The 21,378-nt window shown below is 41.0% G+C and overlaps 1 protein-coding gene and 1 long non-coding RNA gene across 2 annotated transcripts in view; one reads left to right on the forward strand and one right to left on the reverse strand.

Annotated features, from left to right (window-relative positions):
* ttll7 (tubulin tyrosine ligase-like family, member 7) overlaps positions 1 to 21,378 on the forward strand; it is a gene marked incomplete at both ends in the record, with an annotated part of 63,219 nt that overhangs the window by 30,336 nt on the left and 11,505 nt on the right. Inside the window, 5 exons of the mRNA XM_079266558.1 lie at positions 2,049 to 2,184; positions 7,128 to 7,214; positions 14,711 to 14,939; positions 16,814 to 17,109; positions 18,221 to 18,355. Coding sequence (XP_079122684.1) covers positions 2,049 to 2,184; positions 7,128 to 7,214; positions 14,711 to 14,939; positions 16,814 to 17,109; positions 18,221 to 18,355 — 883 coding nt within the window. The remainder of the gene's footprint in view (positions 1 to 2,048; positions 2,185 to 7,127; positions 7,215 to 14,710; positions 14,940 to 16,813; positions 17,110 to 18,220; positions 18,356 to 21,378) is intronic.
* LOC306775970 lies at positions 7,684 to 11,812 on the reverse strand. Its single transcript, XR_013771897.1, has 5 exons — positions 11,672 to 11,812; positions 10,612 to 10,737; positions 10,006 to 10,153; positions 9,380 to 9,473; positions 7,684 to 8,436 (listed from the first exon to the last, which is right to left on the reverse strand). It is a non-coding gene; the product is annotated as an uncharacterized lncRNA (long non-coding RNA).

A 21,378-nucleotide genomic window follows, 5' to 3' on the forward strand; every position in this document is an offset into this window, starting at 1 on the left:
ACCCCTACTAAAAACCTCTTAGCATTCAAATGGTGTCCCAGCGCTGCACTGGAGTCTGATTAACACACTGCTTCTCATTAGATGAGTTTGGGTAATGAACTTACTTACATTCTGCTATTAGATTAAACTTGCATCAGTTACAGACAAGCCAGGACCCCATGGCATCAGAAGGAAACCCAGCTGGTTGATGCTATTGTTGATGTTCATTTGACATCATTTACACAGTTGGAATAGAGAGGCTTGAGAGACACCGCTGACCGAAAACAAAGATAGATTTAAACTGATATCAATGGAATATGACTCATTTTATATGTCTATAGCCCAGTTGGGATGAACATGAACATTTTATGTAAAGAAAATACTGCAGGGTCACCCTCAAATAAAATGTCCTTATGTTCAGAGATGGAGGGTGCCAAAAAGAGGGAGCAGTTAACACCCACTATTACAGTTGTTTCAGTCAAGTCATTTATGTTGCTCATTGAGGATTGAAAAGTTCTGGCTCTTTTCATATATATTATGATTTAAATACAGTTTATCCCCCTGTTATGAAGAGACTTTTTTCCACATTTCTCGGACAGTCTCTCAAGAGATGAAAATAATCTGGTCCATGTACCTTAAAAGGTGGTTAAAAAGTGTGGCAGTGACAAAATCTCATATACGGTATATACAATAGTGCCAAGGGAAGGTAATAAAGTGATAAGTTCATCTCAGGTTTCTCTACATTCAGGAGTTGCTTGATTTGAACTACATTAACGAAAGTAATGCATAGAATTAGGTAAACCTCTCAACAATATGGAAATCATGTACCCAGAACAGCTTCTCTGCAAAAAGTTGTTAAATGGCAGATGGGCTGCAGTAAAACTTTTAATGGTGAATTCGTGCAATGTTAAACTTTACTTGGCATTACACTTCCACTAAAATGTACAACTGCCAATATTTGTGACTCGCTTAATCTATTTTTAAAAGATAGAGTAGAGCATGTCATGGTGCTGTATAAACTTTACAGTCCACTTTATGTATTTGTGTTTAGGTCTGTACTTTAACTCCATCTGACTTCAATACGCTGTTAATTCAACAGGCCAAATCGGGAGGAGTCTGGCTCTAAATGTCTGTAAAGGCGCCAAACTATTTCTTGCGTTTACACTCCACACTGGCCAGTGCTTATTAAAACTCTGTCATTGTTTTTGATTTGACGGCTAAAGCGATGACATGGGGAGAGTTTTCAGATGTACTATGAGGAAAACCAGCCAGAGGTTTATACATTTTCCAAATCGCTTCAGGCCTAAGATAAACACTGAGCATTGTTAAAACTAAGCAGAGCTGTGAAGGTGTGTATTGAAGTGCACATCACGATGAGTGTGTATGCGTGTGTCCTGTATGTGTGTGAAACAGTTGTGCAATAATGCATGACTCAATTTGAAAAGACTGGTGTGAAGTTTGCAGTTTCTTGCTTCAAGGTCTCCATTAATACTTCTTCGCCTTTCTTTTGTCCCTCCATCATTTCACACCTCTTATTGAAATACTTATAATTCTCCCCACCTGTGTTTCCCCTCCTGCTTGCTATCTTTTTGTCCATCTACCACGCTCACCTGCTGTGCCCCGACCTCTCTTCGCCTCACTCCATCCACTCCTCCCTCTGCTTTCATCAATCTCTCCCTCTCTTAAACTTTGTATTCCTTTTCTATTTCTTTCTTGCTCCTTTCCTTCATATTTCTGTCTCTCAAACAACCTACTTCCTCCACTCTTTTATTACCCGTCTTTTTATCCGTCATGGCTCCCTCCCTCCCAATTCTGTCACCACTCCTCCTCTCACCTCATATCCCTCTTTCTCTGAACCCCAATCCCCCTCGTCTCCTTCTTTCTCTCCACCCCATCACTCCCACCCTCTCCTTTGACAACCCAACCTCTGTTTTCTCTATTTCATCATTCCTTCTCATCCCCTTTCTCGCTGCACCGATGACCCTCCTTCTTTGCCTTTTCTTTCTCCCTCTTTCTCCACTTCTCCCTCATTCTCCTTGCTTTTCTCTCTCTGTCTCTGCGGCCTACAGACGTATTTACCCCCCAGACGACAAGCTGCTGTTGGAGAAGTATGAAAGCCTGCTCTCGGCCGCCTTTCAGACCTTCCTCGCCGGACGAGCTGCCTCACTTCAAAAGGAAATGAATAATCCTCTGAAACGAATGAAGGCACGTACGTCAGTGGCAGACTGTCAGACGCACACACACGCAAACATCATATAAACCTGCATAGACACACACACAAACATATACACACAATATGCAGACACTTGTGGAGAAGCACATTCTAAAGAAAATAAACACACATGCATTTCTGTTAAGATTCTGCCCACAGAGACAAGAAAGAATGTGCAAATAATGCGGAAAGTGTACCGCAGTCCTTCAGATTTGTTAGACCGTCTTTGTTAGTATGTCCTTCTTCTTCTCTATCTGCCTCGGTTTCCCGCTGTCATTCAGTCACTTTCTCAAATCAAATCCCACAAAACAATGTCATTTTGGTTTCTTTACCGTCAGACACTCTTGAGTTTCCCTTGTCTCCTTTCTCTATCCTCCTGTCAAAGTTAGCTGTGAAAAGGCTTCAAGGTTGATTTCAGTAGTTGCCCAAATCCTGAGTGTACTTTCCTACATGTTGTTTATTCATTACGATCCAGGATACACATTTAAACATATATTTGAGAACGCAAACTAATACGTGCACATGTTTGCATTGGGGTAGAAGTGTTTGTATGCATGTAAATGTCAATGCCTCTTTGGTACCAGAGCAGATGCAGTTTCAGCTGAACCTTGAAGGTAAAGAGAAATGAAGGGACTTTGCAAAGGAGAGAAGTTGATTTCCATTCCACACAACTTTAGCAGAGAGAGAGAGGGGGAGTATGGAGTGAAATCTCAAAATGGTCTACATTGATCAACAAATTAAAAATAAGATTTACAAAAGTGCACAAGGATATGTGCATACATTTGGGGCATTCACAAATGTGTGTTTCAATCCACACAAATGCCAAGCATAAAAAGTTCATATGACATGAAAAGTAACGTTATAGACTCCTCAATTTGTAATATTTTAACTCTAGTTTACCAAACACGAGATCAGGTAAACTGTACATCTGTATGTAATATTTACATTTGCTTGTGGAGTTTTGATACTATTCTCCAGCTCAACACAGATCTACAAAACGCATGCTGCGTTTACAAATCAATTAAACAAAAAGACACCGAGGAAGGCATTGTGGGATAATACAACACATGGAGGGAAGATGCATTGATGAGTAGTAAAGATGCAGATGAACCAAAAAAGCATACTTCTATTTACAACTAAATAATAACAGTGAATACTGAATATAGATTCTTTATTTTTTTATCGTCGTATCAACGTTACAAATTCCTATCAAAGCACAGGGAGGAGATGTAATATGCAACTATTGCAACTTTTATAGAAACAACTCCACCTTAACAGCAACTAGGCCCTCAAAGTTATTGTCTGTCAGAGAATCTCTGCAGATAATTTTTATAGAGACGTCAATCAAAGATCAGGCGCACTGGTACAACAGGCCGAGGTACGTTTAATTAAGTCAACACAAAGAGATGTGGCTCTTGTTCAAAGTAGGAAAGGAGAGAGATAACAAGAACAAAGGATGCTCGAGAATCTGCTATCTAATAACATGATCGTGAGTGACAACTGGACTGCCCTTATTATTGGACAGAGTGGGAGATACTAATCTTGGCAATTTTTGGAAAAGAAAGGGTGTTTCTGAATTTGAATATGATTTCCAGCAGACCAGGGAAGAATACAACTTGATTTGAGGTACTTTTCTTTACAGACTTCAGATGGGGTTGTTTGTGCTCCTCAGCTTTGCTTTTTGTGGAATCATTGCTGTTGATTTCAGTGCACACAGATAGCGGAGACAATTCAAGTTGTTCAAGTACCAGTCGTTGTTTTGCCTTTATCATTTATCTGCTTACAAAGCAAGACATCCTCTAACGTGTTCGGAAATTAGCTACCCAATGTTTGCATTCGTGTCAATCCTATACTAACAAATCTTTGCCTAAATATAATCGTTTTAAACTTTGTAGATAAACCTATCCTTAAGGTTTCTACCTTGACAACAATGTATGATTGTGTGATAAACCAAAGCCTTTAACTATGTGCACCAGTCACAGTGCTTTGGCCTACAACCCTGGTGGGATCAATAATCCGTCATAATCTGACGTGCATGTTTGGATAGTTTTTCCTGGGGCCAGAGGTCATTTGTCAACGTTTCATCAACACATCGGTCAGGTCTGACGGACATGGTACCCGCAAGACTCATGTTTGATGCGTTTGTGGTTTCACAGGGCCATGAATTGAAAAATGTCATGGATTGTCACACTATCAATGAAAATAAAACGTGTGTTGCTATCCCAGCGAAAACATGCACTGCAGAGCTTGGCTTCATTGCTGTGCTACAGACAGCACACCACCCACTGGTGACGCTGGTCTCGACAGGGTTTGCATCACTCTTCTCCCCACTTTCATTACTGTTAGGTTGACAGGTATGCATCAAATTGTTTCTGTTGTTAGCTATCCGTGTTTTCCCGCCGGCTCAGCTGATTTATTCCCATTCTTCCATTTTTCTCACATGGGCACTGAAAATAAAACATAAAAATTCACTCTGCCAATATAATAAAATATCAGAAGTACACAAACTGCAAGTGTTGTGTGGGAGCACTTCACACTCAGAGGTGTGAATCTTCACTGGCCTCACAATAGGATTCGATTACGATTCACCTGCACGTATCAAAGGGTTCTTAAAGCATCTCAATATATTGCATCCTCAATATTCTATATTACTGCAGATGGCTACTTTTTCATCACTTAATAAAGGCAGTGAGAAAAATCTGAATTACTTTTTTAGTAAATGCGTCAAAAATCAGTCTACAACTGTCTATAATATAAAAAGCTGCATCTTTTCACTATCATAATCTGTGTGATCTACCTGTAGTGCATTACTAGTGTGTTGTAATGTACATACGGTTTTCACATAGCAGCTCTAAGACAGGCTCTTCCTGAACGCCTATGGCATTCTACACTAATTTAGTTAGTAAGTTAGTTTGTTACTTTGTCTTACTCAAGGCTTACTTAGTTTAGGACAGAACAACACTGCAGTTCAATTTCTGCCTGCACACACATTTTTTTCGGCCTCACATTGTTGAAACAGAGCAGCTAATATCGGTGGAGACAGCAACAAGTTAGCGGACTGCCGATCGTGTCTCTCAGCTCCGTGCACACAACGCTTCGCCCTCGGTGCAATACAGAGGTCAAAGGAGAGGAGAGAAAGAGGACAGAGGAGAGACTCAAGCGTGTCAGTAAATGACAGCAAAACGCAGTAAAGGCTGTCACCGAGCTGAAATGCAATCAAATACCCCCCGCTGCGGACAGCTCAAAATTGACTTCCAGTAGTTGATAGCGAAGAGGAAAATAGGATGAAAACATGAGCTGCATATGGGCAGCTGATTAATTTACACGTCAGGCAGAATTAACAACACATCATTGAGGCCAAATACCTGAACCCAGGACCAGCAAGTACAGCCCGCTCTCGCTCCCAAATCATCAACGGATACATACGGAAGCTTGGTCAGTGGCCCTTCACATTAAACTATGTGACCGAATTCATGGCGGGAGTAAAGGAAGAAATCAGATGACGTGGTAGAAAGAGCGACGGAGGAGGACGAGGTGTAGATACGTATCCTAGCCTACTTATTGACAAAGTAGCAAACATAATTACTTTAACCCAGACCACAATCTTTACCGAAACCTAAACATGTAGTTTTAATTCCTAAATATATACGGTAGAAGCTGCCAGCAATAGAGAGAAATTACTGCTTTTTAATAAAAATGGATAAAAATACAAAAGCTCTCTGGACAGGACTACCCACTTGGTCATGCGGTGCCAAATAAGTACTTTGTTTGGACAATATAGTTTATGAGCTGCGTATACAGAGGTTGTTGGCGATGGCAAAGTACTGTAACAAGCACCTACATATTATACACAGAGGGTTTAAAATATTTAATTTGTAAAGTGATCATTACATTTCATAATCTATGAAAGTCAGGCAACACTTATCAGTGACTGTACAGCCAGTGATGGCTGAATAAGAGCTCTCCTCAATCATTTGATGTAGACTCCCTGGGTTATAACATTTTTTTTTTACTAAAGTGAAAGTACGTAACTTTCAGTTACTGTGGAATGTTGTGTTTTTCTTCCATGCTGTAAAACATCAAAACCTCCATGTAATCTGCTTTGGAGCAGTTTAACAAGGTAATAGGCCTCCAGTGATTTGTAAACCACGGTGGACGAGGAAGCTTTCACCGCTTGAAAGGTTATTGAGTTTATTGAAGTGAAAATGCCTCTAGTTTTAATTAGTCAATTCCCGCTTGTTACATGCATACAATGTATTTTCAAAACAAACCGAATAAAGTATGAAATACTTCAAAATCAACATAAATACCCCCAACTAACTCACTCAGTGTTGAAATGTTGACTCTCCTTTTTATGTTTTCTTCATTTCTTTTTCTGAACATCTTAAAATATGAAGAATTAACACTTCTATATCTGACACTGTATCTCAACTGTCTGACCAGACTGCGACCCAACCCTGTTCAGGCTGACTCATTTGCAAGTTCACACCATTACGCACGTAAACACTTGCAAAGCCACATAAAGGTATGCATGAACTAAAAAGACACACAACAGAAAGGCATCATTTAGAAAAAGTCAAAAGCTAAAAAAAAACACGTATCTGAGCCCATGGATGTGTATTTAATACTTCCAGACGTGGAAGTATGCCACTGTACACATATGTACACGCACACACACACACACAGATGTTCGTGCAAAAACGCACCAACACAAACAGCCAGAGCACTCCGAGAGACCTCACAACTCATTTTGACTCGTTAGTTATTAGTTATTAATTAGTTATAAAACATCAAAGAATTTAGATTATCAGTGTATTGAACTACCTTGCTTGTCTTTGCTGATGCTTAATATTCTACGGTAAGTTCTTCATGTAACATAAATCATAACCTTTGGCGTAGTCTCATCCACCTTGTGTTTGCGGTGTGCGTTGTGTAGGAGGAGGACATCTTGGATCTGCTGGAGCAGTGTGAGCTGGACGACGAGAAACTGACGGGCAAATCCTCCAGGCAACGAGGCCCTAAGGTGGGTGAGAGTGAGAGAGAGGTACACTCTAAAAAAAAAAAAGTTGAGTATACTTAAAAAGGTTAAGCAACCAGCTGCAAAGGCTTTTTTGAGTATGCTCAACTAAGTTGTGTCAACTTAGGATAAGAAGTTAACTCAAAGTGCTATTTTAAGTTTCTCAAACTTGATATTTCAAGTGTTCTTTACTTAAGTACATGAGTAGACGTGAGGATCAAACTCAATATTTTAAGTTATGTTAACTTAAGTACATAAGTAGGTCTGAATAGTAATAAGTTTGAGAAACTTAAAATAGCACTTTGAGTTAACTTCTTATCCTAAGTTGACACAACTTAGTTGAGCATACTCAAAAAAGCCTTTGCAGCTGGTTGCTTAACCTTTTTAAGTATACTCAACTTTTCTTTCTTTACAGCTTTCATTTTTAATTAATTGGAAATGTACACCGTTAAAGAAAAGAAAAACATCGTAAAACACAAAATGTTTAATAACAATAAGTTATTTGCTTGCAAAACAATATTGTCTTTCAATTTCAACACTTGAATAGTAGACAGCAGGGGGTCAACATCCTTATAATCTCTACTTCATGCCATTTTAAACCCAAAGACACAGACTAAAGTTCCGTCCTAATACTCAGTCAAAACAAAAAGAAATGCAAATATGTGTCTGCATGGCGCTATGTGGCAGTAACAACAATAAACTAAAATTATAATACACCTAAAGCACAGGACCAGCAGTGGATAGTTCAGCTGTAATATACAAAGTATATACAAATAATAAACTTGTTAAACATCTAACACTTAAGGGTGTTGACCAATTTGGTCAACTCATACCATCGGCATTTGGTCAAGTTGGTGACATTTCAGTCCCTCATGAAAATCCAGTCAAGACCATAGGCGTGGTTTAGATATGGCAGGCTACTTCAGCAAACTGTTCTTTAAGGCCTGAACCCGGGTAGAGCACTGGGTACCAAGGTTCATGAACACCTTTTGAATTACTTAAAAAATGTGTACCGTAAGTCCTTCGGATAGTCCAGGTTAAGAGCCTGGATGAGCCCAAACAAAAGGGCAAATGCGGTTGGGAAGTCGCATACATCCTCCAGGACAATCCGTTCCTCAATAACCAGGGCGATGCTTATTGTTGTTGGACTTGAGCGGACCACCCCAACGCCATCTTCAACAACTGAATATTCCAAGTTCAACTCCCTTGACGCAAAATTCCTCCGGGTCTGTATTTTAAAGAAAAACAAGCATAGAGAGACTTTCATAAATATTCACCCCCTCTTTAAAATTCTCTTTTTTTTCGTTCCCATTCTGTAACAATACATTTGAAAAGTCAAAATACATTTTTGGTTGGTCAATTTTCTGCAGATTTTAAAAACAAAAATATACCACTTTCATACCATATTCACCCCCTACACATTTGTATTATAGTATTTTAATATTTAAATATTCATACTCTGAATGTCGTGTCTTGTGATTAAATAAATAAATAAATAGATAGAGCAGAATACAGGGAAACATTTGCTCACTGTACAGGCTTCCTTCGATTCAATAAGTGACAAAAACCTGAAGGAACTGGAGCAAATCTGCCATAAAACAATGGACAAAATCACTCCAAATCTGCCAGATTCTTACTCTAAAGACATGTAGCAGCAAAGGGTGCTAATGTTGTGTAGGGACTTTTTTAGTTTTATTTTCTTAAAAAGATTAGCTAACCAAAAAGGTATTTTGACTTTGAAAATGCACTGACAGAGAATGACTTTACAATTAAAAACACTCAAATATGTACATGCATCATTTTTAAGTCAGACAAATCTTCAACAGGTCTAAATACTTTCTGAATGCACTGTATACGAGGTCTCAAAACCCATGACTAATTTGGGCTTGGAATTATAAATGTTACCAGTAAATTTGAAGGAGAATTGCTGTTACAAAATGCATGTGATGCAGGCACCACACTCACATGTAACCTTGATGCTACAGTAATATTGCCAGTATTGACGATATCACATGAAATGAAATGTTAAAAACTGTAAAGTTACACTTATTAAACTATTTAGGTGGAATAACAAAGTAACAGTGAAGTAGAAATGAGGGTTTGATGAAAGTTTGCATTCGTGTTTTCTTGCTCAATGTGCAACCTAAATGACATTGACACATTAGTCTTACCAGATATTTCTTCAGAAAGCCGTCCGGCTTCGCCATCAAAGAACGGTAGACCCCATAGAGCTGTAGAGTTTCTGTGGGCAAGCACATCAGTTGTCTGAAAGATACAAAATGAAGATTAAAAATGTATATATTCATAATAATTAAAATTCAAAACATTCAATGCAAACTATAGAAGACAAAGGCATTTGGCAAACTGCTTCCAGCATTGTCGCATGCATTTCAGGTTGGCTGTATTCACTAACTAAATTAACCTATATTTTACCACTGTATATATGGGCATCATGTTTTTGGACACAGCTTAAGGGTGAAAACACAGTAACGCTCTCTTGCTTTTCATCTCCGAAATCACCAATTTGAAATGTCAATTAAGTCAAACAATACAATACACCTGTGAACATTAACGTGTCTTCATATTTATTTTGTAAGACAAACTGGAATATTAAAGGGTGATCTGATGGTAAATGCTCTGCTCCAATGTTATGGTTTGCATAGTTTCATAATTGATGTCTTGTGTCGGACTAAATAATTGTGAAAATGCCCCTCGTCTGTCCCCCAGTTTTTGGTCCCAGTTCAAATCTAATTGAGGACCCCTGCTATACCACATGCACTTCCTACTTATTGATTACCTGTTCATCAAAGGTGTCTAGAAGGATCCTCATGTCCTTTCCAATGTTCCGCGGCGTGATCTGTACAGCTTAATAAGCTGCGATGAGTGTGCATCCAATGATGACAGGAAGATCTTCTTCAGGTCCACTCGAGTAATTCTGTAGAACTCTGCACAAAACAGTTTGCATGTAAAGAAACAATGATGCAAGTTTATGTTCAATTGTACAATTGTCCAAAGGCATTAGATACATGCTGCTTTCTATTTCAGAACAACCAACAGTAGCCTGTGGATCATTGCACTCTGCAGGCAATTCTTCATCTGCTTCTGGTAGATCAGTTGGAGTTGTTGGAGATATTACAGATTATCTAAAATAATTAACACTGTAAGATTTGTACTTACCGGATTTGTTACCGGCTTACATGACTACTGAAGGACATTACTTGTAAATTCACAGTTTTTGAATAGACAACAGTCACATGCTGCTTCAAATGAGCCCTGAGATGGCCTATGCATTTTTCTGGAGCACAGAGGACCTTACAGTCACACAATTCACAACAAAATGTGACCTGCACTTTAGGTTTACCAGACTGTTTATGTACTCTTGAAAGGTGGGATTTTAACGCACCAGTTGTCTTGAGAGTTCAGGTGCAGGCTGTATACAGGCACGGGAGTGGTTAGAGTCACGCCTGGTAATGTCTGTAATGCTTTCAGAGGACATCTTGACTGGGGTGGAAAAACTTGCATCCAAATCCTATGAAGGAAAGATAAGAACATGTTAACAATGTGCATAGTTGTCAAAACTCCATGCAAACCTAACAGCTTCACATCCCCTTATTTTCAAAGTTGCTCAAAGATGGGAAATATTTATTGCCAAGGAGTAATGGTACATTTTTTACTAAAACAGAAAAGCAGTTTGCCATGATTTATTAAATGTACACTGAGAACTGAGAATGTAAAAGATGATTCCACTAACCTCTAACTATGTTTACCTTAAGTGTGTAAAGGAGCAAGTCATTAAAATGGTTTTATCATAATGACAAACAATACTATGAGTGATGGAAGGAAGGGGGTGACCACGAAAAGCAACAGAACCTTCATCCCCCCTTTTGCTGAGTATTTTTAAATGTGTATTCATGCATATTTGTTTTGTATCATCAGGGAAGGAAAAGCATAGGTCAAGGAGTCTTACGAGTAACACAAATAAATTGGGTGCACAAAAGAACGGCGTGTTGCTTTATGCCTACTTCATTACCTGGAAGGTATCGAGTGCACCTCAATGGTACACACGCGCGAGTAACTTAAACTAGCATGCTAAAGCCCTCGTGTTTCAACGCCACCAACACTAACGAACGGCGAAGCACTTTGCAGCAACATGTCAGCTAGCTAACAGAAACCAACCAATGTAACGTTAGCATACGGCGCTATAACATTGTGCACGTGCATACAACGTAGTAGCTTTAGCTAGTACAGACGTTAACTTTAATATGTGCAAATTCACTCGACCATGCAAAACCGCAAGCCGCGGGTCATTATCGTTAAATTACACATGACATTATGAACACGTGAAAAATAGGGTGGGGTCCGTCACATTGTAAACTTCTTAATGTTAACTTTTGCATTAAAAAAAGAACATGTTCGCTGACCAGCCCGTTAGCAAACACACTCCAGAACATACACAGCCTTACCTTGTTAATTTGTGATCAAGGTAGACAGCATGCTGCAGCAACACTTGAGCTGACGTGGACCAGCGTGGACTTGCTAACGTTATCTCTAACCGAAGGCACTGGTGTAGCGCAGTGACGTTTTTTTCCCCTCTCTTCTTCTTCTTCTTCTGCTCCTACTGCTGCTGCTGCTTCTTCTTCTTCTTCTCCTGAATTTGTGGCGGTTGGTTTTTTTTTTTTTTCTTGATTGAACTTTATTGAACATTGTCAACAGACATTCAGCAGATCATGAACATTCTTACACATATAAGATTTAGGTATAAAAAGTAAATGTCAATCAAATCAAATCTAAACAAATAAGGTATTTAAACATAATGGTATCTTAACAGGGGCTAAAGAAAATAATGTTTTATTTATTTTATTTTATTATTTAAAATATATAATTATAGTATATATATATATATATACACACATACATACATATATGTACATGTATATATTTACTAAAATCTACCCATGCACAGTGGCCTTAGTTACCTCAGCAGATGCCCAAACCACTATGCTGAGTTTTCTCGACTTAAAAGTTTCAGTGGACTGCACTCCTTATTAGTAAAGTTGACATTTTGAGTTAGCTCAACTTTTTCCAAAGGGATTTGTTGACTCAACTTTAAAAAAGGTGTTAGTACAACAAATTTGAAGTTGGGCTTTTTAGAGTGTAGGGAGACACCGACACCAAGAGGGAGGAGGGAGAATAAGGGCCACATGCCTCAAGGGAACTACGAAAAAGTGCAAAGGAGAGTGTCAGAGCGAGAGAACGAGAGGGACGGGGTAGGCAGGTAGGCAGATGCCTGAAGCCAACGCCCACAGAAAGCAGAGAGGACGTGATTCTTAAAAAAATAAAGAGGGGGGTCGCGGGTTAGGTGAGAAAGAAAAGAATCAGAAAAACCCCCAAAGAAAAGATCCAACTCCCCTAGGGGACAGCTGTCAGGCGGTCTCTCGTGCTCTCAACGTGCTATCTTTCCTTCTGTCTATCGCCCTCTCTTTCCCTCTCTCCCTCTGTCACATACACCTCTACGCCCCCTCCATTTCCCACGACAGCACATTACTCCGTCCATCACCTTGCTTCACTCCTCTCCCTTCACCTCTTCATCCCTATTCTCTCTCTCTCTCTCTCTCTCTGAACATCTACATCTATCCCTCACTCGAGGGCTAAATTGGCTGGAACACTCAAAGAGTGTGTTAGGGACTCGACAGCGCAGCATTAGAGAGGCCTTAGCTGGAATGAAGACTTGTTCAGACACAATCACTGTTGTCCAAATTAATTTGGACCCCGTCAGTTTCGATGTTGCCGAGTGTGCTGAGAGAGACATTGAGAGCGGGGGGAAAGAAAGAGCTGTGACGGATAGATTCACTCCTTGGGGTGTAGCGCTCGCAAGCCATCTGGTGAAACCGAACCAGCGAGTGTGCGAAAGCTCGAAGAGAGGAGTGAAGCAAAGGGATTAGAGGCAGGGTTTTGAGGGAAGGAATGGCCGCTAAGGTTTGCTTTTGCTGAGGAAATGTTCAGACTCGGAGGACAAGTGGTAGAGAGCGAGGAAGGCAGGAAGGGAATTGGTGAAAGGAGGGAGAGCTAGCAAGTGCCTCAAAGTTTTCCTTCTCCTCTTATTTAGTTGTTTCTAATATTGGCTTTTTGAGTCCTACTGTTGTAATTTTGACATTCACCGTATAACATTTGTTCCTCGCGGTGTCCTCAAGTGACCATTTAGCTTGAATATACCCAATCGCTCTCACTCCGTCATTCAAAGTTTCTCTCTGTCTGTCTCCTCGTCTGTTCAGTCTCTGGCTTTCTCTTGCTCGCTTGTGTTTATCCACTGTGTTCCTGTCTCCTTTTCTCCCTCCAATCGTATGTTCATTGTCCTTTTCTTTCTCTCTCTTTCTCCCTGTGCTCATTTCCGTTCTCCCCGTCTATTCAATGCCTCATCTCTGCTCCAATACTCGGATTCACCTTGTACTCCTCTTAATTTCTCTCCCCATCAATCTGATGTTCCCATCTTCCCTTTTATTCTCCTCTCATGTCTTTAATCTCGATCCCCCTCTATCAGTCACCCGCACTGCTATCCAGCGGTGACTGTGTAAGCCCTGTCATCACTTCCTGCCCATTCATTTGGGTGGCCTGACAGCACTGCCCGAGCTAACCGTTGAATAACAGATGTATAAATGCGTTATTAATGCTATCAGTATGTCCCCTTCCAGGATGTGAAATAGACGAGGCTCAACTTAATGAACTCCTGACTGAACAAAAAATGTGTTTGCGTTTTAGGGCGAAGTAGATCATCATTTCACATGTGCAGAAGTCAGCCACTTGTGCCTGACTGAGATTAAAAGTTTTGGTTTTCATCAAGACGCAACCAGAGTTTCAGAATGAAAGGCGAAGTAGACTTACAGTTTCTTGTTGTATCATGTACACAGTCAGTCATGCAAAACATGAAATATATAAAGAAACTTCTACTTTGAATTTAACTTTCACATATCGACCAATCAGGTCAAATTAGTTTAAGGTGCCACTCATACTGACAGCCGGGCTTAAAAAGGAGTGCGTGTGTAATTGTGCATCTGTGCATAATGAGCCTGCAAGCAAATATACACTCGTGTGGGCACGTGGGCTCGCCGAGTCACCAGCAGGTCTCCCAGTGACAGATGGTAATGGACTGAGGGTGAGGAGAGGCTCAGGGAGGCTGACAACATCTCAATGTATTTATGCACAAGTGTGTGTGCGTGTGTGTGTGTGTGTGTTTGTTTACTGTTGTACTTATGTCCTTGTGAGAGGCTGTTTGAGTTTTAGACTTTGGAAGGAAGACATTTATCCCAAACCTTTGGATGGTGCAAGGCTCGGAAGTGAAGTCACATGAGTGTGTGAGAGCGAGAGGAAGGTCATATATGAATTATCATGTCAGTTTCATCTGTGTATGTGTGCACAAATTAATATAATATATCGACCGATGTGTACTTCTTTTGAATACATGTGTATTTGCCTTACGTGTCTGTATCTGTGTTTGTCCCTGCCAGCCCATGACCGCCATGCCAGAATGCAGTCAGACACCAAGACGTCAACGACCGGACTACCTGGCTGACTTCACCAGCGGCAGCAGCGCCGATAACTCCTGCTCCTCCTCAGATGAAGAAGAGGAGGAGGAGAGGAAAGCAGAAGGAGGAGGAGGAGGCGGAGAGAAGAGGGAGAAGAAAGTTTCCTACGACCTTGCGGAGAGCAAGGAGAAGAACTTGGCTGAGCGCTCAGGTAAAGCGGCAGGATGGGTAAACGTGTCTAAGAATGGCTTCATTAGGACGCCAGGGCGTCGGGGTTTGACAGGGCCCTTGTTTCCTGCAATCTTTCTTTCTTTCTTGCTTTGTTTGCTTTCTTCTTTGCTTAATTTTTTGTTTTAGCTGGAACCAGCTATCTGATCACAGCGGTTAACTTAATTGCTGAAACAAACTTGTTGTTCAGATGTATTAATGTGCAGAGTCAGACACCTACGCATTTACACATTTTCTTTAAGATTTCTGGTTCAGCATTTGCGTCTCTATTTCGATCTTATCTGACTATAGCAGAGAACAAAGTGCAGACGGGAGCGATAGCGAGTGTGAATGTTTATAATGATGCTATAAGGAAGTTGGATAGTATTCATAGTTGTACAGAACACATTTCCACAGACACTTTCTTTGAATACAAATGCTGAGAGTTTTACTTTGATCAGTACATTCAGCTCTCACAGGCACATACTCTCCAGCAGCAGCACGGGGGCAGGTCGTGATGGTGTGAGCCAGTAGGGGGGACAGTTCAGATGTTTATCAGCCCACCAATATTTATGTTCCTATTTGATGTGATAAAATGGTAGAAGGTCCTTGGATTTTAATTAAAGTGGAAGCAGGGTGATCATAGTCTCCGACTCGTGAAAGGTGGCTCTTTGTTGCAGAGTTTTTAAGTTAAGGAGGTTCTCAGCTTTACACACTAGCTGGACACACACACACATATAATGAAGCACTGAAAAGCACTCGAGGGAAGAAAAGCACCGCAAACAGTGCAGTTACGCTGAATAGAAGGTGAAGGCAGAGAAGGAGGAATTTGATTGAAAGAAAGAGGGAGGGGAAAAAAATACCGCTTTCGTTGTTTACCTTGAAAACACCTTGAGTTAAATGCTGACATATTCTATAATGTTTTATTGTGAGACCGACAAGTCTCAAGCATTCCCACCAATTCGCATAAGTCACAAAGTTCAACTCACTTTCGGCTCTCTGAAGTGAGAAAGAGGGCGTCTTTCACTGCATTCTATGTGCCAACCTTGGAAAGAAGAAATTCTCTGGTTGCATTGTGGGCGGACGGTAGATAGATAGAAATAGAAAGAACCCTTGCTTGATGAGTTCATTCTATTTGTGACAAAAAAAAGGACAAAGCCATGAAAAAGCCCAACTTTTGGATCTTTGTGTGTGTGTGTGTGTGTGTGTGTGTGTGTGTGAATGAGTGTGTGTGTGTGTGCGCTTGAGCAGAGAGAGAGACAGAAACCCTTCCAAGCCCTACTCCATACCAAACCACCAAAGGGTTGATGGACTAAGCCCCATAATACTTTCATTTGGCAAAATATCCAAACCTTGGAGTTTAGCAGCCCCACACACACACACACATATGATCACTTGCGTGCAAACTTGATGTCAGACAGACAGAAACTGCACAAATAGACAACACACACTAATACACTGGCTGGTAGACAATCTGGAGGAGTTTCAAGGGTGACGGAGAGTTAGTGTGGGTATTCAGCTTTATTTCCTGTGTTTTTCTACTGTGTGTGTCTGAGAGAGAGCCGCTCTTTAATCCATCCCCAAACCAGACAAGACTACTGTTTAGTTTCTGGTTTCCACTACACATGCTGCGGTTGTTATAAACACACGCACACACACTGGGCCACTGAGCCAGCGTGCCAGAGCGCCCCGCCAATGGGAGTTTTAAAGCCACACTTCATCTCCAAAGCCACCAGGCAACGGATGGAAAGCAGAGGAGAGCTTGACAGTGACTGGGGCGCTGAGACAGGATCAGGGAAGAAAAGAAATTGAAACGTGACAGTGAGTCAGTGTTCCTCCCCCCCCCCCCCCCTCTCTCTGTCTTCTGTTTCTCTGCAGGTCGCATGCACTGGAAACCTCCAATCAAGTCACTCAAAACCAGCCCTGTTCCCTCTGCTTCTCCAACACTTTCTGGACCAATCAGACGCTCCATCTCCTGCCCTCGCTCCATCGCCTCCCTCTCATCGCCCAATGAGGTGCGGGCGTTGTCCTCCAGGCCTTCTCCCACAGTTCCCATGGCCACTCCCCTCGTCAGGCCGAGCTCCGCCACGCTGCGCTCTCACTCGCTGAGCCGGAGCGGCTCCGCCCACCGCGTGCCTCACAGCAACAGCCTGGGGACCATCCACTCCAACATAGTAAGATACTCGACAGTCACACAAAGTAGAATTCACCTCTTTGCAATTCAGAATGTGTCAGATAAGTTGTCAGTCATAGAAAACTATATGGAATTCATTTTCGAATAGCCAAGCTGTCATTTTGCTCAACGTGGCAATCCTCTGCTGAGCCACGACTTCAAGTGGGTGAAAGTAAACAATCAAGAATTACTTTCAAATTCTATTTCACCAAAGTCTGATGCACAAATGTACTTCTGCCATCGTTGCTTTTCTCCTTCTGTGGCAAATATTGTATCTTGGCCCACTAGGAATCCCCTCAGCAGCTTCTTCGATACTGTATAAGCCGACTGTAACCTTCTATTGTATTGCCATCTGTTGCTTTCCGCCTGCCTCCTCCATTCCCCTTCCTTCTTTACAAGTATGCTGGTAACCTTTGCATACAGTGGAACAAACTGAAATGGAGCAGAATAATTCACATTGAGAATAGAACTAAGTGGGAAAACCTTTGTACTGAAAGGCCATAGACTGCACCGGTAGTGTGCTTGTATCCTGACACACATGTATACAAGATGACAGAAGAATTTCCTTGTTCTTTTTAAAAAAATTATTTTACCTTCTTACACATTTGTGTTCCCTGTGGGAATCACACCTCTTGGGATAACGCTGGTACAGGAAATCTCATATTAGATTTTGGTTTACTAGTGAGTGCTGTGCTCTCGCACCAACAAAATGCTATCAAATGAGAAGGGTTCATATGATACGTGTTCCTGAAACTGCTCTGTGCTAACTGCTACGTGAGCAAAAATAATGATCTGGGACTATACTGGTGGCAGCAGGATCATAAATGAATGAGAACTCTGGGTGAAAATGGCCGTTTATAGTAATGGCTAATATTCACAAGCGATAACACATTACACCCTGCTCACATTGTTGTTTTGACATGTTAACAAACACACATGTGACACCACTTTAACGCTGTCTTGTGCCCTAGGTTATTTGGAGGATCCCCCCTACCTAAATAAGGATTGTTAAAAAAGATACAATAGTTTTGAATGAAACCGTTTTGCTGAATTGTGACGTGTATCTCTAGTCTAGACTCAGTTGGTTTCTCTCGACTTGTGTGTGCGTGTAGAGCGATCCGCTGATAAACCTGAGGAGTAAAGAGCAGGAAGCCGTGCTGGTGCGTCAGACTCTGGATGCGCTCACCGCCATGAGGATCAGGTTTCCGGGCAAAAGCGAGGAGGAGGCTGAGGCTGTGCTGGATGAGGTGTGTGCACTATTTATATTCTAGTTACGTGTGCATTTAACACAGTGTATTTACATGTTTTTGTGAATCGAAATTATTCCGATTCAGAGGCAGAAACAGACTGTGAAAAGTGGAACAAAGTAGCGTCAAAGAAAAAGACTGAAATAGAGAGAGTGAACATGGATTACAAGGGTACAAGAAATACAGACCCACTGTATTCCCAGAGCCTCCTCTGGGGCCAGGTGCGGTCACTCTGCAGCCTAACTAAAAGTGACCTCCTTGTCTCCCTCCACAATAGCCGGTCCACTCTGGCTTGGCTCCCATTGTCTTTCAAACAACCCCAGTGACAACGTGTCGGTCCGTTTGCTGCCCCACACTATTCCCCACTGCTCCTTTGTATTAATCAGTGCCTCCTCTATTTCTGGTCAGATCTCTGTGTCCTTCCATTTGGTGCATGTTTGTACTCTCTTTTATTGCAAAAGCTTTTACTTAAATGTATGTTTTTGTAAGATATTACTGTACTGTACAAACGATAGAAGAATATGCTCATATGGCTGACAGTAATATCCTCGTGTTATGGATATGTTCATCATGTACTTTTGGAAGCAGGATGTCCAAGAATTCAACAATGGCTATTAGTTAACTAGCTGCTATTAGCAGCTATAACACTTCTAAACTTCCTTTTTTAGTTGATGGACTTTATTTACAAGTACAGAAATGGATATTGCATTTTGTCAAAGCATAAAAAGTGGAAAAAAAAAAAAATCAAAAGGGAGACAGAGGCTAACCGTCAACTCACACCAGAAGCAACACATCAGCGGCACAAAAGTACTGTGAAAGCATTCATCCGCCCGGTCCACATTGACTGTGACCTCCGTTACGGCCGTCGCTGTCCTCAGAACCAGCTGTCTGTTCAGCAACACGGCTCCCGCGGTGCTGAAAGGACAGCAGCCGTCTTCACCAGAATGACTAATGATAGAAATACCACCAAAACAACAAGTTCAATGGATATACAAAAGTTCTCAGTTGGCTACATGAAAAAAAAAAAAAGTTGTTTATTTGAGTTTATTCATGTCACATGCAGGCCAAAAGGTCAATGGTCCCTCTATCACATGGCCACCAGCTAATTAAAATAGCTGGTGGCTACCAGCCTTGTATTCCTGCCTTGCTCTGTGTACAATGATGCGTCTAAAACAGAGAAAGCCGCTTGACTGATAAAACGACTCTGGAGCTTCTCGGCTGATGATTCACTTGATCAATGTTTAGGGGGCCCTAAAATCTTAACATGCTAATTTTTGCACTCAACCATGATATCAAAAATATTTCAAATATAAATGGAATTTGGCTTTGTGATAATGCCACAAGAACTGATAACATGTCACTACATGTGTTGTAACGCAGGTAAGAGCCCCAATATAGATTTAATTATGAAGATTTCTTAATAAAATTCCGTAAAGTTCAAACTTATGTATGTAGTTGATATAATTAAGGTCAAGTCTGTGCAAACCACCAATTAAATGATGTCTGCTCATACAATGTCCTCACAAGAACAGCAAAAGAAATGCGTGTGTGTGCGCCTGACATCTGGGTGTGTCTGGGTCGTGCAGACAATTAGCACCACACCTGTACTGTTAACAAACCCTAATGAGAGCACCATGGAAACGCAGATGAGCAACTGCACCTGTATTGTTCACTTCTTGCCTCGGGAAAGGAGTGTTCACTTGGCATGAAAACAATCTTTGGCAATTTTTGTTTTCCACGTTAAAGTTAACGTCTAATTGGACTAATGATGTGTTTCTATCCGAGTAATTGCCTCGTTTATACTTCACTCAAAACCTTTTTGTCGCAGTTGGAACCATTGAAAGGTGAAATGTATGGAGTGTGTTTTGTTGTGCTTTAATTGAGGGTAATCTGTGTAAAAAAAAGAGCGAGTGACAAATGGTCGTACATCTTGCCATACAAGGTTCATTCGGTTTTATTGCGAGAGAATACTAAACAAGCAAACAAGTAACTTTCTGGAAAGCAAACACAAGTGTTCAATGTACACCGCAGCTCTGTTTCTGGTTCCTGTGAATCCTCGTGGATTGTTTATTGTGTGCGTGTCTGTGTGCGATGTGTGTAAACATAAAGTTTACGCTGGAGCCTCCCAATGGGAGCACTGTTTGCAGGGGATGTAACGTGCTACGTGAGAGGTTTATGTGCACCACTGGGGAGATGTAGACTAAGTCAACAGAGCAACAATAGCAGTGCCTGTAGGTACACAGTGATGTTGGCACTAGGAGCAAGTGCATGGGAATATTCTGCACAGCTTTTGAGCAGAACGACACATTCCCCAAGGATTTTTGACACACCTGCAAAACAATTAGTTTTTTTCTGCTTAGGAACCAAAGATCACGACTTGACTTTTCTATTATCCCCGAGTTGTGCTATGAAAACAAAAGTCTGTTACAGACGAGCACTGTATTATCTAAGTGCTCGCCACATTTTACACATCAGTTTGAAAATGACATCAAGTCTTTTTCCATTGTGGGCAGGTCACTTACTTAGAGAGAATTAACATTTCCATATTATTCGTTTTTACATGGCTCAGATGTCAATAGTCATGTTCTAGTAATACATCCAAACCATTCATGAGAAATGACATTGAAATGATGCTTTAAATGCCTTGTGTCATCATCTGAAGCAGGAGATTTGACTCTGAAGACAGACTTTTGTGAGATCAAATTAACAGTCGTTTTGTAAAACTGGCTAGGAATTGGGGTGATTGCGGAACTGCTCTACCTACGCACTGAAGACAAAACAACAAGACCGTGTACAGAAGTGCTGCAGTAAACAATCTCTTTTTAAAGTTTTAAAGGGGATATATTACGCTCATTTTCAGGTTCATACTGGTATTGTGGGTTTAGACTAAAACATGTTTACAAGCAACAGTATTTCTGTCTGTCTGAATATACCTGTATTCACCCTTTGTCTGAATCGCTCTGTTTCAGTGCCTGTCTCTTTAAGACCCCCTCCTGAACAAGTTTGCATGTGACACAGGAAGA

The sequence above is a fragment of the Melanostigma gelatinosum genome, assembly GCF_949748355.1.
Source record: "Melanostigma gelatinosum genome assembly, chromosome: 4".
NCBI lineage: Eukaryota > Metazoa > Chordata > Actinopteri > Perciformes > Zoarcidae > Melanostigma > Melanostigma gelatinosum.